The sequence below is a fragment of the Bombina bombina genome, chromosome 6, assembly GCF_027579735.1.
Source record: "Bombina bombina isolate aBomBom1 chromosome 6, aBomBom1.pri, whole genome shotgun sequence".
Lineage (NCBI taxonomy): Eukaryota > Metazoa > Chordata > Amphibia > Anura > Bombinatoridae > Bombina > Bombina bombina.
In genome coordinates, this window is record NC_069504.1 from 74,748,354 (window position 1) to 74,767,143 (window position 18,790).

At 39.8% G+C, this 18,790-nt stretch overlaps 1 protein-coding gene across 5 annotated transcripts in view; it reads right to left on the reverse strand.

The window, feature by feature from the left end:
* The window catches only part of UPF2 (UPF2 regulator of nonsense mediated mRNA decay), a 654,310-nt gene that overhangs the window by 626,534 nt on the left and 8,986 nt on the right, over positions 1–18,790 (reverse strand). For all 5 annotated transcript variants that reach the window (XM_053716468.1, XM_053716466.1, XM_053716467.1 and 2 more), the window contains 4 exons: positions 15,271–15,327; positions 14,431–14,807; positions 2,542–3,321; positions 32–192 (listed from right to left, as the gene is read on the reverse strand). In XM_053716468.1, the coding sequence (XP_053572443.1) occupies positions 32–192; positions 2,542–3,321; positions 14,431–14,789 (1,300 nt within the window). In that variant the 5' untranslated portion in view covers positions 14,790–14,807; positions 15,271–15,327. The remainder of the gene's footprint in view (positions 1–31; positions 193–2,541; positions 3,322–14,430; positions 14,808–15,270; positions 15,328–18,790) is intronic.

The following is an 18,790-nucleotide window of genomic DNA, read 5'->3' on the forward strand; positions in this document are numbered from 1 at the left end:
CTTGGGAGCATGCAATAAGTAGAATAAGTACCCTCTGGTGTAGGTTTGTCCTGTGGAAGTTCCGGCATATTTTCATCCAACAGGTCAGCAAGAGACTGACAATTTGCCAACAATTTCTGGTAAGATGTTGCAAATTCTTCATACTGTTTATGCCGGTCTTCACTCAACTCTCCCTTTGTGTGTAGAATTCGTCTGCACAAAAACAAAATAATTCCATAAATAAAAAAAATGTCAACTATTGAAGAATATATTAAAAATTATCACCTTTTAAAGAGTTAAACACATAGCTAAAGGCAGGCAGCAGTACAATAGTAAAATGTTCCAGCATATTACAGCATTTTCATATTGGGATTATATCAGAACAATTGTTGGGGAAATCTCCATTTTGATATTGCATATATAAATCACATGTGCTATATCAAGGAGGCATAACATGAATCATATGTTTTTGCTTATATATTCAGGTAACTACACATACATTAATCTGTAGCTTTTCAATATGTAATTATTTATTGTGAAGGTTTTATTCACATGAGAGCAGACTACAGAAGCACAAATCTATACCAGATCTCTGGAGTGAGATCAGAAATAAAATGCTACTGCATGTATGTGATTAGATATGCAATATCAAAGTGGCATTTTTCCCCAACAATTGGTCACACATCTCTTACGCACCTTTAAAGGGACAGAAAGGTCAAAAAAGAAAAATGCATGGTTGCACTCCAATTTGAAATGTAAGGATTTTTGCACTCAAATTCCATCAGCAAAAATGCATCCAGTAAAAGCTATTACTGTTTTTTTGTAGCATACGCACATATACGGTGAGGCCCCCTGCACCAGTATTCAGACGCTACACCTTACCAGAGAGTCAGCAGTGGCTTGTATAACACAAATTAAGTCTTCAGAAGCAATGCACATTTACTGCCAGCACTTGAATATTGGTTCAAGGGTCTTCACAGGATATGTGCGTATGTGGCAGAAAAACAGTAATATATTTTACTAGAAGCATTTTTGCTTATGGAAGGATATTGCAAACATGCTTATATTTCACATTGAAGTGCACCCATGTACATTTTAATTTTGACCTTTCTATCCCTTTAAAGTGATGGTAAATTCTACCCTTTATAAAATCAGATCCGGAATGTTAGTGATATTTTAGATGGAGTTTAAGTCATCAGATGTAATGAATATGCGCTATAACTTACTTTTGAAAGTGAAGGTCAATTTGGATGAATTAGTGTCCGGTTTTAAATAAACCTATTAAAAACAAGGGCACTTTAACCAAATTGACATTTCACTCCTTTTCTTCAAAAACTTAGCTTTTAATCCTGACGGCCGCTGCAGCGCTTCCTCTCCCCGTCGCAAGCCCTTTTCACGGGTCCAAAATGACGAATCCGGTTTCCTCCAAACACAGTGTTGCATCAGGACATAACCCCCCCAGAGGGGAAAGCCGTGATTGAAGGAAGCCGGAGTCGTCATTTTGGACCCGTGAAGAGGGCTTGCGACGGGGAGAGGAAGCGCTGCAGCGGCCTGACGTAAGAAGAGGCTTCCGACGGCCAGGGGAATCACTGGAGCGGTTTTCAGAATTAAAAGGTACGTTTTTGAAGAAAAGGAGTGAAATGTCAAATTTGATGAATTAAAGTGCCCTTGTTTTTAATAGGTTTATTAAAAACTGGGCACTAATTCATCCAAATTGACCTTCACTTTAATATAGATATAAAATTCAAATACCAATTGTTTGGTCCGCCTATTTCAAAAGTCATTTTTTGTGAGCTAAAGATTTTAACTGTTCTCCCATCAGTGGTCTCGCCTTTAGGCTCTTTTGTGTTCCAAATTACTTATCATACTAACTGAAGTATTAAATGAATGGGAAATAGTTTCTTTGTGTTTATTTATGTATTTGAAATAGCTTCTTTGCTCATTAAAACAATCATCTATTGTTCTCAATGATATGCCCATTTAAAAGAGCTAGCTCTGCAGAAAAAGCAGACCTGTTTATATTATCTCTTTTTGTACAGAGTCTAGTAGTTAGCAATGAAATGCAAATTAAATCTGGAGGAGTTCAATGAGCAAAACCAGTTATTTCAGATATAAAAATATCTCACTCTACCACCCCACACTGGGAGCCTTATACTATCTCTTGTTTATATAGCTTTTTTCAGAGCATACAAAAATTCCTATTTTCAGTAAAGGTATTGGTTTCAACAGGCAAAAGCACATAATTTAAATGATAAAATAAAGGTAAAATGAGCTCTTTAATCCATTAAAGCAAGAACAATTGATAATTTGGAACCCATAAAAAAGAAATACATTTTTAGAGTACAATGTCCCTTTAAGCAATAGATAAGATGAGCTCAGTGATAAAATGTCCTGCCACAGTCCCATTAACATTTTGCCTACTATATATATAGAAATTACCAGCAGCAAACAACAATTAGGTCTAAGGATGTAGGGGACTTGTAGATGTTCATTTAAACCAAACATCAGACCATATCAGCTTCCAGTGAGCAGCAATTTGCTTATGGTGACAACATAAATCACCTGTTCTGTCGCTCTATGTTCTGCAGCTCGCGGTGGTCCCTCTTCAAGTGTTTTGTCAGTGATGTAAAATATTCCTTCAAAACATTCTGAAACGGCTGCTGTTTTTCTGGGCTAATGATCTCAGTAGGAGGAAAATTCAAACCAAATTTTTCCGCTGCACACTTCATTTTCCTGGGCATCAACCCCGCAATATCATCCCCACAGTGACGGCAGAAGCTGATCACCGCTGACACATGTGTGTGAGACTCCCTGTCTGCATTAATGATATTCTTTAACTGCTCATAAATTAAAGAAAGGCCTTCTTTGTCAGTGAATATGCCAATTATGGTTAGCTCCGCAATGAAGCGCAAGTCAGTTCTCAGCTTGGTAATATTGGGAGTCTTTTCCTCTTTACGTGCTTCAAAATGCTTCTTCCAAACCTGAAGAAGAGACTGGGGAAAGTCTGCATAGCGCTGGTGAAAGAGAGAACATAAGTGCACGGCACAGTTAACATCGGAGATTTTCAGCTTGGCTTCCACAATGGACGCTGCAGCTTCTGCAATATATTTGCTGAGGTTGAGGCCATTGAAATCATGGGACAATGAGTCCCTCTGTTGTTCAGTGATAGTTTTAAGTTTCTTCACAAAGGCAGTGTTTTTCTTTAGGCTTGAATCCAGCCTGCTGAAGAAGTTCTCCTCGGGACGATTGTCTGAAGCATTCTGGTTCTTGCTGCGTAGTTCTTTCCTGGCTTGATGACGCTCCCATGCTTCTTGGTGCAGCTGATGTGCTTCTTCTTTTTCTCTATAGAAAAGTAAGAAAAAATAATAATATAGTATGCTATTTTTTATTTTATAGTATTTAACAATCTAAACATGCACATTCCTTCAGAATCTCTGTATATACTTTTTAATCACCATAATGTTATCACAGAACTAAATTACAGACAATGGTCCTTTTTTCTAATAGGCAAGTGACAGATGCAGATCACTCATAGTAATAGATCCGTGGTGTCAGGGGCCACACTGGAATCCTGAAGGGTTTGTGAGCAAATTTTAGAAACACTTAAAGACTAACATATATAAACAGGTAGAGATAGATTAATAGACACATTAATATAGGTGACCTAATAGCTATATAAAAACATTTATTCTTGGTCTTCCGGTGGGCGGGCACGGCGAGAGGAAGCAGGTTTGCTGAGCTCCGTGTGTCTATGCTCGCAAACCTGTGCTTTTTAACGCCTAAAGTGCCCAGAAAACTGTAATCCTTGGCAGGACACCTAAGCGACACCTGCCCGGACAAGACTTAGTGAGGAGCGCTTCCGATCCGCTCCCCCGCCGGCAGCCGCATAGACAAGTAGTTGGAGTAAGATCGCGGTGGCGATCAGAGAGACCGGACCTCCCGCACCATCAAAAAAAGAGTAGGTGAGAAGCCGAATAGGCTGGGGTAACACAGAGGAGAGCCAAAACCGAGCTCTTAGAAGTCAGAAACTGACAAGGCAACTGGCCCTAACAGCCTAAGAACTGCGCAATAAACTAACGGCGGCCATCTTGGATATCGGCCCTATTCAAAAACCGTTAAGAGACACTATAAACATAACAAGTATACTGAACTGCTATTCTTTTTGGGGACTCAGTGGCCTTATTAACCCCCCCTCCTCCCAGGTTTATAACTTTCTGCCACACGCTTGGCACAGAGAGAGATCGATCATTTTGCAGGGGAGCCTGCTCATCACAGGGTAGCTGTTAATACAGAACCCAATAATGCTATCAGTCCTGCACAGATAAAACACACGTGGGAAGGAGATAAACCTGTAGCACAATAGTGTCCGACCTGCTGGAGAAGCAGATATCTGAGGAGTTACACACCTTAACCTGAGACTGACTACCAACATCTCAAGTGTTAATTCTACTCAGGGGACAACAATAGACATGACACACTAGACCGGAGCCAATTGTACCCCCCTCCCCATGCACAAACCTCCAGAAGCAGAATAGAAACAAACCCTCCTAGTCCTGGGAAAGAAGTTTAATTCTCCTACTAAACTATAATTACAGCAGAACCTTTGCTGTGAGCAGCCTGTATGCAAAAATACTATACTCCATACAATAAAAAGACTGACAACATGGCAGGAAGGCAAAAGCAAACAGAGAGACGCCAGAGAACCCAAACAGAGAACCAAGAACAGGCTCAGTCACTGCCAGAAACATCCATTATCACGACGCAGGACACACATCCTATTGTATCACAGTTGTCTGCGCTCTTCTTGCCTAAAATTGAACAATTGCAGACAGGAATGGATAGCTTGTCCGCAGACCTCAGGGCCTTCTCAACACGCCTAACTACTGTGGAACAGAAAGCAGCGGAGGGAGAAGAAAGATACAGGGACACAACCTCCTCTATCACTACTCTCCAAAGACAAAACAAATTGCTGCAAGCCAAGGTAGATGACTTGGAGAACCGTTCAAGACGAAACAACCTCAGAATCGTCGGAGTGCCAGAGTCTATCCCCTCGGGGGCCTTAATGAACTTTGTAGAAACTATTCTCCCAGGCATACTCAAACTCCCATCTACGAGCATACCTTGCACTGCAGAAAGAGCACACAGAGTAGGAGCTCCCCAGCAGGAAGGTGCACCTAGACAGATAATGGTGTGCTACTTAAATTTCAGAGATAAAACGCTAATTCTCAGAGCGTACAGACAAAAGACACCTATTGACTTTGAAGGGAGGAAAATCTTCATCTTCCAGGACTATTCTGCAGATGTCTCAAAGAAAAGGAGAGAATTCACGCCTTACTGCAGAGACCTTATAGCTCAAGGTGAATCTATAGCACTCCTGTATCCAGCCAGATTGCGACTTCAAACGCCACAAGGTCCAAAGATATTTGAATCTCCGAAACACCTTCAACTATTTCTAGATCAAGCCAAGAGGCGTACAGATCGACCACGGCAGGTCCAACAAGAAGAAGAAGATGATACATGAAATAGGACAAAACCAAGCAGGATTTGGAATCTTTTACTCAGGACTATTTAACCTACCAAGACTGACTGGAGGGACATAATGCACAGAAATTGGTGCTGAACGCTGCATACATATCCTTTTCAAGAATGGGGAGGGGGGGAGGGCTTTTGGGATTTTGTGAAATTTGAACGTTGGAAAGTTTACAAGTTTAGTTACTGTTTAAAATTTAAACGATCCAGAATCAGCTGATATAAGTTAACAACTGTAGACAGAAGTAAGATAATATATATATTTGTTTACATCTACTGTACTAATTTATTGTTTAACCTTGCAGAGACCCGATCAGTAATAATACTACTACAAAACACCTCGATAGCTACATACGCTCTCCCCTGGGCAGCGGGCGGTAAGTGAGAAAGACAGAACCACTCTATTTCCCCCTACCACACTCTTACATAACCATAGCACACACCCCTTCAAGTTTCCTCATGAAACTGGTTTCTTGGAACGTTGGGGGCATTACGTCCCCCATCAAAAGAAAAACCATACTAAAATATTTGAGAAACCAACACACAGACATAGCAATCTTGGAAGAAACCCACTTGACTAACGCAGAACATCAGAAGCTAAGACAAGGATGGGTGGGAGAAGTTATCCACACCACGTATGAAGGGAAAAGAGCTAGAGGGGTTGCTATCCTCTTTAGAAAAAATCTAGACTACACTATAGTAAAACAACTGATAGATCCCGAGGGTAGATATGTGTTAACAAAAATCAAACTCAAACATAAACACATTATCATAGGAGGAGTCTATGGCCCGCACACTGATAAAAAGGACTTCTGGAGAACTCTCTGTACTATCGTAACAAAGTTTGCCGACTCTCCGATGATTCTGGGGGGAGACTATAATATAGCCCCTCAAACCCCAGCAGACAGATTCAGGGACCCTAACTCAGCAGCAAGACATAACACGACCTATAAAAATGCAAGGAGAGATTCCCTGATCTTGTCTAAATTTAAACACTCTTTAGCACTGACAGACATATGGCGAGATAAGCACCCAGAAGAAAGAAACTACACTTGCACCACCCCAGCCAAAGACACCCTATCCAGAATAGATCTATTCCTAACAACACACTCCTTGGGACAACAGATCACCAACACTACCATAGATGTCGCGACCATATCAGATCATGCCCCCATTAGCCTTAAAATTAATCTTATGCCAACTAGAGAGGGACCCCGTAGGTGGTTCTTCCCGACTTACCTGTACGGAGACATAAATTTCAAGAGATTTCTAGAGGGAGAATGGAAAACTTATATGACTCTTAACTCCACACACCGACATGACACCCTACTACTCTGGGAGGCCGGAAAAGCGGTAATGAGGGGTCTTATATCCTCCTACACAATTAGTAGGTCAAAACGTTTGAAACAAAAGAGTGAAAATCAACTAAGAAGGGTGATTAGCGCTAGGAATAAATATTTGAGAAACCCAAACCCAACGACGAAACGACACTACATTGACGCAAAAACACTTAGGGACCTGTCATTACATCAGAACACTGTCAGGGAGATGACAGCAATACAAGCAAACTTTTACAGACATGGAGATAAGACAGGTAAGCTCCTAGCTAGACTCACTAAGTTCGCCAAACCTAACAAGTACATAGGTGCCATCAAGGTGGGAAATGCTATTCACACTACCACACCGCAGATACAAGCTGCCTTCATGAGTTACTACAAATCCCTGTACAAAGAGGAAGCAATAGACAGAACACAAAAAACATCCTTCTGGGAAACCATACGCAACCCCACCATCTCAGAAGAACATCTAACTCTCCTTAATGCACCCATTTCAGAGACAGAAATAATGAAGGCCATAAACACCCTGCCCCTTGACAAGACCCCAGGTCCAGATGGACTACCAGGGGAATTTTACAAACTAGTGAAGGAAGAAGTGGTGACAACACTCACCACTCTCTACAATAAAATCATGAAGGGTGAGGAAGAGATCTCTACCCGTTTCACAGAAGCTAACATCTGTGTGATTCCCAAAGAAGGCAGAGATAATTTACTTACCCAATCCTACCGCCCAATATCCCTGTTAAATCAGGATTATAAACTACTAACCAAAATCCTGGCGGATAGACTCGCAGTAGCCCTACCCTCACTGATACACCGGGACCAGACGGGGTTTGTGAAGGGTAGATCCTCGGTGTTAAACATTCGAAAGCTCCAATTTATATTGACCCACTTCTGGAACCATACCAGAGAGGGTGGAGACAAAGACATGGAAGCCTGCGCTTTGCTTATAGACGCGGAGAAGGCCTTTGACATGGTCCTCTGGGACCATCTTTTTAACACTCTAGATAAATTTGGTATCAAGGGCCTTTTTGCAACTACGATTAAATCCCTATACGCGAACCCCCATGCCTCAATCTTGATCAACGGAATTCCCTCGCCCCCCTTCCAATTGGGTAGGGGAACAAGACAGGGTTGTCCACTGTCGCCCCTCCTTTTCGACATTGCCATCGAACCCCTAGCAATCAAGATTAGGGCGGAGTCAGAGGGACTGTGGGTGGGTAAGGTCCAGTGCCATTTGTCTCTCTTTGCAGACGACATGATCCTATACCTACAAAATCCAAAGACAAACATCCCTCACGTCATGCACATCATACACCAGTTCAGCCAGGTCTCTGGCTACAAAATAAACACCGACAAGTCGGAGCTTGTTTGGCTGCTCCCGGGGTCACCCGGCGATGCTCTACCATACAGCTTTAAACAAGTCACCCATTCCTTCAAATACTTAGGAATCAAGCTATCCCGAAATCCTGGGGAATGGTACCATCTAAACTATCGCCCCCTAGTAAAAGAACTCCAGGAGACATTGCTCAGATGGGGTAAACTACCGGTAGCACTACCGGGTAGGATCGCGCTCGTCAAAATGATCATATTCCCGAAACTCCTATACTTGTTTCAGATGATACCTTACCACATTCATAAAGCAGACATACAATTACTAAACAAAGCAATGCTCTCCTTCATATGGGCAGGGAAAAAACACAAAATAAATTCTTCTAGACTAATGGCAGAGATCACCTCAGGAGGCTTGGCTGTCCCCAACCTTGATGCATACTGTGAGGCAGCCCAAGTTAAATATGTACTGGACTGGTTGACAGAGAAAGCACACTTCACATTGCCAGAGCTTGAAAAGCAGGTCACGGCTCCATGGTCCTTGCAGGCACTCCCACATATGGCACCGACACACACACTCAAGATAGTTAAAAATTACCCACTTATATCCCAACCCCTCTCTGCTTGGTGGAAACTATGCAAAAGATCACGTTTCAACCCTACCTACACGAAATACCTCTCTTTGAGAGGTAACCCAGGATTCCCCGCAGGAATTGATTCCCCAGTGTTCGCCACATGGGAAACTAGGGGGTTGACCTCCGTGTCCCAATTGATAAATGGGCTGGACATGAAGGTTAGACCTTTTCAAGAACTACAAACCCAATTTGATCTGCCCCGCACACACCACTTTGCATATCTACAAGCGAGACACTACATCCAAGACTTACTACGACATACAGAACTTACTGACCAAAACTCAGACGTAAATAGACTGCTACATATGACAATGCAAGGTAATACATCTATCTCCCCAACTTACAGACTACACATGAAACCGACAAACGTAGCCACGATCACACACATCAGTGACACATGGACACGTACCCTAGACACTGAAATTACACCAGACGTGATACAACGCAGCATACAATATGCAAGAGGAGCAACTCTATCAGCGATTGCTAGAGAATCACACACCAGACTGTTACAAGCAGCATACATACCACCCAAAATCTTCAAAAAATGGAGACCAGAAGCAGAAGGTCACTGCAAAAAATGCAAAGCAGCAGATGCGGACTTGCCGCACTTGCTGTGGAACTGCCCTATGATACGGAAATTTTGGGGCATGATAACATACTGGATAAAATCCACGTTCCACACTGAGGTGATGGTCTCCCCCAGACTGGTAGTATTCCTAGAGATCCCAGCCTCAACACCTAACTCCCTAAAAAAAGTGATTACGAACATTATCCTACAAGCCAGGAAACTCATATTCAAAAATTGGTTGAGTCCAAGGACCCCCACACTATCACAACTTAAAGCAAGCACGCACAAACAGGTTACATACGAAGCAGCAGACACCCTAAAAGATGTACAGTTAAGAACCAGACCCTTCATGAAAAAATGGGAACCCTACATACACACTTTACAGATTGCTGTGCAAACACAGCTTTTATCCCCCCTCAGAAACACTGAAGTCTTATTAGAACAACATCTGAGAGGCAAATGGGGTTTTTTATATGAAGAGAAACATGAGAGATGAGGTAGTGGACATCTGCCCACAAAGTCTGTCTTTTCGCCGCTGCCCAGGGGAGAGAAAATGACCTAACAATAAGAAACTGCAAAGTTCTTAACGTGATCAGTGAAGAGACGAGATAAAGCTCGGCTCTGATTATTACTGTTTTGATTACTATTATCCTTATTTAGCTATTATTAAACGTTGTACTATTTGAAAGGGTTGGGTAAGGGAGGAGGGAGGTACGGGAGGAGAAAGAGAGAGGAAAAAGGAAAAGAGGGATCTACCATGGACTATTGCAGCAAAAAGACCAACCCCTAGGACGCAGATTGAAACTTTCTTTTTGCTTTGAGAGAAAATACTCTGGGCGTACCTGCAGAGAGACTGTATGTAAGAACATCACTTGCAGCAAAGTAGACCCAGTATTGCAATGTAAACATTCAATTGTAACATGTTTTTGATTTTCCATGTTCTGTGACCTATGGGAGTGATATCTCCACATGGTAACCCTTGTTTGATAAATAAAAGTTTTAAAAAAAAAAAAAAAAAAAAAAAAAAACATTTATTCTTACCTAATAAATTCCTTTCTTTCTTTGAGGTCCACAATTCATTACGGTTGGGAATTCATCACTTGGCTACCAGGAGGAGGCAAAGACACCAAGATATTTAATATCCCTCCTACATCCCTGACCCTCCCAGTATTACATATAGCCAAGAATAGGAGGAAGAAGAAAGAAAGATAGTAGCGCAAAAAAGTGTAAACTAGAATGGACGCCACTAAGGTGTGCTCTTGCCACCAAAAAAAAATAATTCCCCAAGCTCTGACGACGGACAGTGGACCATCAAGAACTTTGGTGACATCCTGGGAGCTATAGCAAGGGGCAAAGCTACAAACTATTAATGTCTGTTCAGAAATACAAAACAAAGGAAACAGTGATGGTCCTTCTGTAAGCATCTTGATGGCCCTTGTGAACATGTAAGTAAACATCTTTCAAGTTTATAGTTGTCCTGAACTGACTCTAGAGAACTAAAGGGAGAATAGAACTGATAGTTTGCATCTTGAAAGAGGGAACCCTCAAGATCTTGTTTAAGGTTTTCAAATCCAGAATGGGTCTGAATGTTGCCTCCTCCTTTGGGACTATAACTAGAGTGGGATAGAATCCCTCCTGTGTTCTGACACAGGAACAAATTACTCCCATGTCCTCTAGATCCTGAACACTGACTGAATGCCACTAGTTTCTCTGGTCTTTTTGAGACACAGGACAGAAGAAAACTCTCTTGAGGAGGCATCACAAATAAAAGTTTGCCAATATCAATCAGCAACTGCACTCCTGAATATCTTCTAAGGGTGATTCTTCTGAAACCAAGATAAATCAGATAAAGAATCACACCAAAGAGATGCTGCACCTGCAGCCCAAGCAGTACCCACAGCTGGTTAGAATAACAGACCCCTCTGCAGGATGGCCCTCCGGAGAAGTCCTCCAGAAAAATCATCTAGCTAATGTAGACAATGCTCTCCACTCCGGAAAGAAGTAAATCCTCCCACACGGCCCTCAAATCCCCTTAGGGCAAGGTCCCCGGCACCTTATTAGCGCTCCTGTAGTAATCCTTGGAAAAAGGCAATCCAAGAATGCAGACGGCACACAAAGACCCAGAGCAAGTGTTTTAAATGGGCTGCACAGACAAAGTACTGTACATAGTGTCCACAATATAAAACACCCACATACTTAATAAAGTTTGTTAACCCCATGTGCCCTGCGATATTAGGACGTAAAGGATAAGGCACCATTGTGATATATAAATAGTGCTACATTCTCCCAGTGTTTTACACACAATACAAGAATACTGTTTGCAGAGCTCAGTCTGAGGTATATTATGACTGTGAATGCTGCCCAAATCTATTCAGCTTAAACTGGCTATGATATACATAGTCGTATGTACCTACCAATAGCCTGTGAGTTGTGTGGGAAAGGCAGGTACAAACCCAGTGAATGCCCACTTCACTGTTTATACCCAGACATTAGTCCTGAGGATACAGTAGAGTCCATCCAGTACTGTGACTGACAGTAGAGGATATACTGAGGGAGTTCATCTTCATGGCCAAACAGGAGGAGGCTAACGGAACTGTCCCAGCGACACCCGTGGCAGGTTTGTGATCACTACTCCCGCAAGGAGATATACATTGCACAGCCAGTACGCTCCTATGTCCCTCTCTTCCAAGTTTCACCTTAAGAGTGAAAAATGGGAATAAAAATTCCTGAGTACCTCTCTCTTCACCTGCTACTTGATGAGGCAAAGAAATACTGGAAGAGCTCTTGGTGTCGCGTGTCTTTGCCTCTTCCTGGTGACCAGGTGATGAATTCCCAACAATAATGAATTGTGGATTCTAACCACCATAAGAAAGAAATATTAAAGTAGCGTCAATAATATACAGGATAAAATGGTGAAAAATAAAATACTACTAAAATAATTTGAATTTAATTTGTGAAAAGTGGCTAACAATTCTGAAGAAGTCAACATTAAAGGGAAATTAAACATTAAATAAATCATTAATAGAATGATGTACTCAGAGCGAATATTAGCCTGAGAATAATATATACATATATTTTTTTAAATTACTTTTTTTAATACTGCAAAAATAAGGGTAACATTCTAATGTCCATAAAGCAGTGGGCGCCACCATATTGTAACTTAGGTTTCTTTTTCTGCTAAGGCCAACTAAAGACCGTTTTAAATGGCTTACTAGAGCGTGCAACCAAAACTGTGTGGATTACAGCGGTGTCTGCACTTCCACTTTTAACAGGATTTTGGGAAACCCATAATATTCAGAATTAAAATTACAGGAAAGGGGAATGAAAATGGGGCAAAATTAATAAAGTGTAATTCAAAATTGTGTTACTAAACATAAATAAACATTTTATACAATAATCTCAAGGTGTTTACCGTTCCATTAAGAGCTGTATACAAATGGATTTAAGTAAGGTTGCCACACACCAGAAGTCCCCAAAAGCACAATTTTTTAAGTTTTATCCATGTTGTATGTTATTGTGTCTACTTTAAAGGGATATGAAACCCAAAGAGTTTTCTTTCATGATTCAGATAGAGCATGCAATTTTAATAAGCTTTCTAATTTACTCCTATTATCAATTTTTCTTTGTTCTCTTGGTATCTTTATTTGAAAATCAGGAATGTAGGCTTAGAAGCCAGCCAATTTTTGGTTCAGAACCTGGGTAGTGCTTGCTGATTTGTGGTCAAATGTAGAGAAAAATGAAAGAAAAAAATAATTGGGTTTCATATCCCTTCAACTTATAAAATCTCTGAATACACATTTCATAATACAGATTTACATTAAAAACATTCTTACTGTTCATACAATTTGTTTTTCAAAGATTGTTATATTATAGATACTGGATTTTTGGCATGTGAATTATTTGTCTATTTAGTCCCTTTTGCTTTATATTTGGACAGCTCTTTCTTTTCTTTAATATTTACAGTGGTGTTGTTTTTAGCCAAAGGCATTAAATCACTAAGGATATTTTTCAAAATTTGATGTGGTTGTTGGACCTGCCTTTCCAAATATTTATTTAGATGAACACGACAATTATTGTGCTCATAAATGCAGTATATACTGAACTCATACTTTTTCCCCCATAAACAGACCACCACCTTTATCCTCTGAAAAATGAATATAAACAAATGTATCAAGCTAAGAAGACTTCCAGTCTAATTTAAGAAGACATGAAATCCAATTTTTTTTCTTTCATGATTCAGATAAAGAATACCATTTTAAACAACTTTCTAATTTACTTCTATTATCTAATTTGCTTCATTCTCTTGATATACTTTGCTGAAAAGCATATCTAGATAGGCTCAGTAGCTGCCGATTGGTGGCTGCACAGATACCTTGTGTGATTGGCTCATCCATGTGCATCACTATTTCTTCAACAAAGGATATCTAAAGAATGAAGCAAATTAGACAATAGAAGTAAATTGGAATGTTCTTTAAAATTGTATTCTCTACCTAAAGACTTAATTTAAAGGGATACTAAACACAAATTGTTTTTTATGGTTCATATAGAGTAGTCCATTTTAAGCAACTTTCTAATTTACTCCTATTATCAATTTTTCTTCGTTCGCTTGGTTTCTTTATTTGAAAAGCAAGAATGTAAAGCTTAGGAGCCATCCCATTTTCGGTTCAGCACCTGGGTAGCGCTTGCTGATTGGTGGGTAAATGCACCAAGGGTGCTGAACAAAGAATAGGCAGCTTCCTAAGCTTACGTTCCTGCTTTTTCAAATAAAGATACCAAGAGAACGAAGAAAAATTGATAATAGGAGTAAATTAGAAAGTTGTTTAAAAGTGCATGCTATATCTGAATCACGAAAGAAAAAAATTGGGTTTAGTGTCCCTTTAAGTAAAGACTGCTTCAAACAAGCCAAAAATTAAATTTACTAAGTTTACAGCAACAAGGCAAAGTATTTATTACTCTAATTTCTAATATATTTTTACACAATGTAATTAAAGTATGGGAAACGCAAGTTCAAACAAATGTGTGCATCACATGACCTAACCATGCTTACTTTAGCTGAAATGCAGCAGCTTCTTGTTGATGTCCAAGTTCTTCTTCTATCCTTCTCCTCTCATCGTCTTCTGCATTTTTTTCCTCTTGATCTTTCCTCTTCTGCTCCTCTTCCATTTTTATCTGGTCATCCTCCCTTTTTTTGTTTTCACTCGCCTCTTTCTTACGTTTGTCATCATCAGTTTTTTTCTTCTTCTCATCAAGACCCTTTGAAGATTCTCTCTTACTGGAAACTCTCAAGTCATCCTTTGTTCTATCTTTGCTGCTTGTGGGCCGTCTGTCCCCACAGTCTTTGTCCTTTGGGTTACAGCAAAAATCTTTTTCTTCCATGTTTGGTGTCTTCTTACGTTCTGCTGGCATTATCTATCCAAAGCAACCCTAAAAACAGAGACATCCGATTGTATCAATAAAGAAATATATAACTTTATATGTAACTCAAATCATTGTAAAACTAATAAACAGATTCAATGGCATTTTTTTCCCTTTGTTGTTAAAATAATATATGACAAACATTGTTTTAAAAAATAAAAAAAAAAAACATGAAAATACAGGTGGAACTTATTGACATGATAAGTGGGGAAAGTGAATGCTTGTGTAATTTAATTTTTGACATATAAAATTATCCTATTTTTTTCTTTCACCAAATTTAATATTAATGGTTTTTCAGTATATAATTCAGCTCCACTTTTGTCCCTCGTTGGATTTTAAATATATTTCAATTATTTTGATAGTATCACTTTTTTCCCTTTCACAAAATGTCATATGAAGTTTTTTGTCTCATTACATGATCAAGCATTAGAACTCACCCAAATATCAGGTAACTTTTTGTTTACATTATTACCTGTGCTAGGGCTGATGTTGGGAACTACCACTTCAGACTGACATCATCTGGAGACATCTGTAATTATTAACATATTCATATTACTTAGCAGTATATAGACGCATACATAAATACAATCCCTGCAAATAAATAAATACATTTAAAAAACGCTGAAGCAGCTATATATTTACGTTGGAGGTGTAACCCCCATGTCACTGGGAAGGGTTTACCACAGACCCACAGATCTGCTTTCACACGAGTTATAGGGAGGAGTTTGGAAAACAATGAAAATCCCTAACCTAAATACAGTGGCAGTTTGCAATGTGGCACCCGGAGTGACTAACAAAATGTAAAACAAATATGCTGACCGTTTTGGATGTGTTCCAGTTTATCCGGAGGTTTCAATACTGAGCTGTTTTCTTAGAGCTGTTGTAGCGCTACGTGAGTAACCCTGTGACTGTTACTTATGGTTTTTATGCGTTATAAAACAGTGTTCACTGCTTGGTTTGTCTTTGTTTCCTTGATGTGACGGTGCAGAATATACTTAGTTGTAGTCCATACTACACTCCATTGGATTTAAAGGCACCATGAAACACTATTGGGGAGCTCAGAGGCAGAACTTTTCTTCACTTTCTGCGATGAGATTTTTTTTGAGAAAATTTTTATGCAGGTCATTTTCAAATAAAATTCAATTTAAATTAGGCAATTACACTAAAGCACCAGCTCAAGTGCAATGTGTTGATTAAAGGGACACTGAACCCAAAATGTTTCTTTAGTGATTCAGATAGAGCATGCAATTTTAAGCAACTTTCTTATTTATTCCTATTATAATTTTTTCTTCGTTCTCTTGCTATCTTTATTTGAAAAAGAAGGCATCTAAGCTATCTGTTTGGTTCAGAACCCTGGAAAGCACTTGTTCATTGGTGGATTAATTTATCCACCAATCAGCAAGAACAACCCAGGTTGTTCACCAAAAATGGGCCAGCATCTAAACTTACATTCTTGCATTTCAACCAAAGATACCAAGAGAATGAAGAAAAAATGATATTAGGAGTAAATTAGAAAGTTGCTTAAAATTGCTGCTCTATCTGAATCACAAAAGAAAAAATGTGGGTTCAGTGTCCCTTTAACTGGAGAGTAATGCTAAGTTTTTAAAATCTCTCAAATAACATTTTTTAGCTTTTCTTTTAATCTAACATCACAAGGTAGAAATCTATTAATAAAAAAGGTACATTCAGAAGTCACAGCTTTGTAGGTCAGGAAAGGCTAAGGGGGAGGGTTGATTCCCTGAGAGCCAGTCAACAATAAATGTACTGCTGTTTTGCAGCGCTGCTCCATTTTTGACTGTTCTCTTCAAACAGCACTTTGCTCTGGACGCACTGTTAAGGAAAAATAACAGTGCAGAAAAAGCTAAGCTCTGTTTGAAGTGAACAATCTAATGGGGAGCAGTGCTGTAAAGTGAAAGTGCTAAGAGTTCCTGCATGTGTCCTATTCTTTCTGCAGACATGCTGCATTTTCTGCGATGACATCTCAGATCACTGCATGTTCTGCCTTGTCTAATTTAACATGCAATTTTAAACAGCTTTACAATTTATTTAGATTATCTAATTTGCTGCATTCTCATGGTATTCTTTGTTGAAAAGCATACCTGTGTATGCTCAGGAGCAGCAATGCACTACTGGAAACTAGCTACTGATTGGTGGCTGCACATATATGCCTCTTGTCATTGGCTCAGCCTATGTGTTCAGCTAGCTCCCAGTAGTGCATTTCTGCACCTTCGGCAAAGGATATCAAGATAATAAAGCAATTTTGATAATAGAAGAAAATTCAGAAAGTTATTTTCTATCCAAATCATGAAAGAAAACAATCTGATTAGCGTCTCCTTTAACGTCTATTTTTCAGCTTTGTATTTTTATTTTATAACATTTTTGTGTGAATAAGAAACAGGTTATTTCTACAGACAAAAATTCACAGTTTTGAGCACTACAAACCAAGAATATGTAATAATATCTTCTAGGTAGAAAAATGTCCAAAAATCTTAAAGAAACTTCTGGGAGAGTAACATTGTGAATGGATTAATGGAATTAATTTACCAAAAATGTAAAACATTGCAGCCATAAATATACGGCCTCATGCGACATAATTAAAAACTAATTCTTATTTAAGCATGAGTACCCTTTGGATTATAATGTATCTTAATTAGAAACTATCTTTAGATTGATTTTTCCTAAAAAAAAAATTCTATTTAAATAAAAAAAAACAAAGTTTTTAAAATGTCTTTTTAAATCATTGTATTTATATCCACCCTGGGGCAGTGGCTACAATGAGAAGCAAGGATAGCAAGTGGTTTGCTGTTTTTTTTACACAATCTGTTTTTCAGGTTTACTTTAACATAGTTGTTTTACTAAAGGAGCACTGTTTAATATCCAATTAATGAAATCACGATGGAGCTACTCCTTAAAGGAGTATGTAGGGTTGCCAGGTGTCCGTTATTAGACCGGACTGTCCGGTATTTCAGGCTACTGGCCGGTAATTTTTATTTTAAAAAAAACGGACATAGCCTTTGCAGTTTTCTTTACATTTTTTTTTATGCCTGGCTTGCGGCTGCTGCTAGCTGCTTACCCGTAATCCCACACAACCAACCATCCCCTGTTAAGCTAATAGCCCGTGTGTCTCAGTCTCACTCTCAACTAAGGCTCTGCTCAGCTGTCTGATCGGATCATCATCTTTCTGATCTGATTCCTGACAGTGATGTGCGGAGCCGGAGTTGAGTCGGGGGGCCTCTCTCTGCGCTGCCTGCCGTATCGCACGTGATCACGCGGGTCACGTGAGCGTGACGTCATCACGCCAGAGAACAGAAGACCCGCTCTCAGCAGCCTCAGTCTGTGTGTCATTCATTGCCTGCAGGCGCCGCAGAGGCAGAGAGAGTCTGAGTGCAACTGCAGAGTGACAGCCAGCCAGAGCCAGCCCAGCAATAAGTTAGTGAGTAGTGACAGCCAGCCAGAAAGCCAGCCCAGCAATAAGTTAGTGAGTAGTGACAGCCAGCCAGAGAGCCAGCCCAGCAATAAGTTAGTGATTAGTGACAGCCAGCCAGAGAGCCAGCCCAGCAATAAGTTAGTGATTAGTGACAGCCAGCCAGAGCCAGCCCAGCAATAAGTTAGTGAGTAGTGACAGCCAGCCAGAGACAGCCCAGCAATAAATTAGTGAGTAGTGACAGCCAGCCAGAGAGCCAGCCCAGCAATAAGTTAATAGTGCGTGCTGCCCTGCTAGTCTGCTTCCCTCCCTTGTTGTGAAAAATTGTGAATTTTGAAATAATAATGTCTGATAACTATGCTGTTATTTTAATTTAACAGACACTGTGAAGGCAAGTGTGTGTGTCTGAATAAGTCATCATAAATTATCTACACTGTGTCACACAAATCATTGAAGCAGCAGCCAGCCAATATATTGTGTGTGTGTGTATATATATATATATATATATATATATAAAAGTCATCATAAATTATCTACACTGTCACACAAATCATTGAAGCAGCAGCCA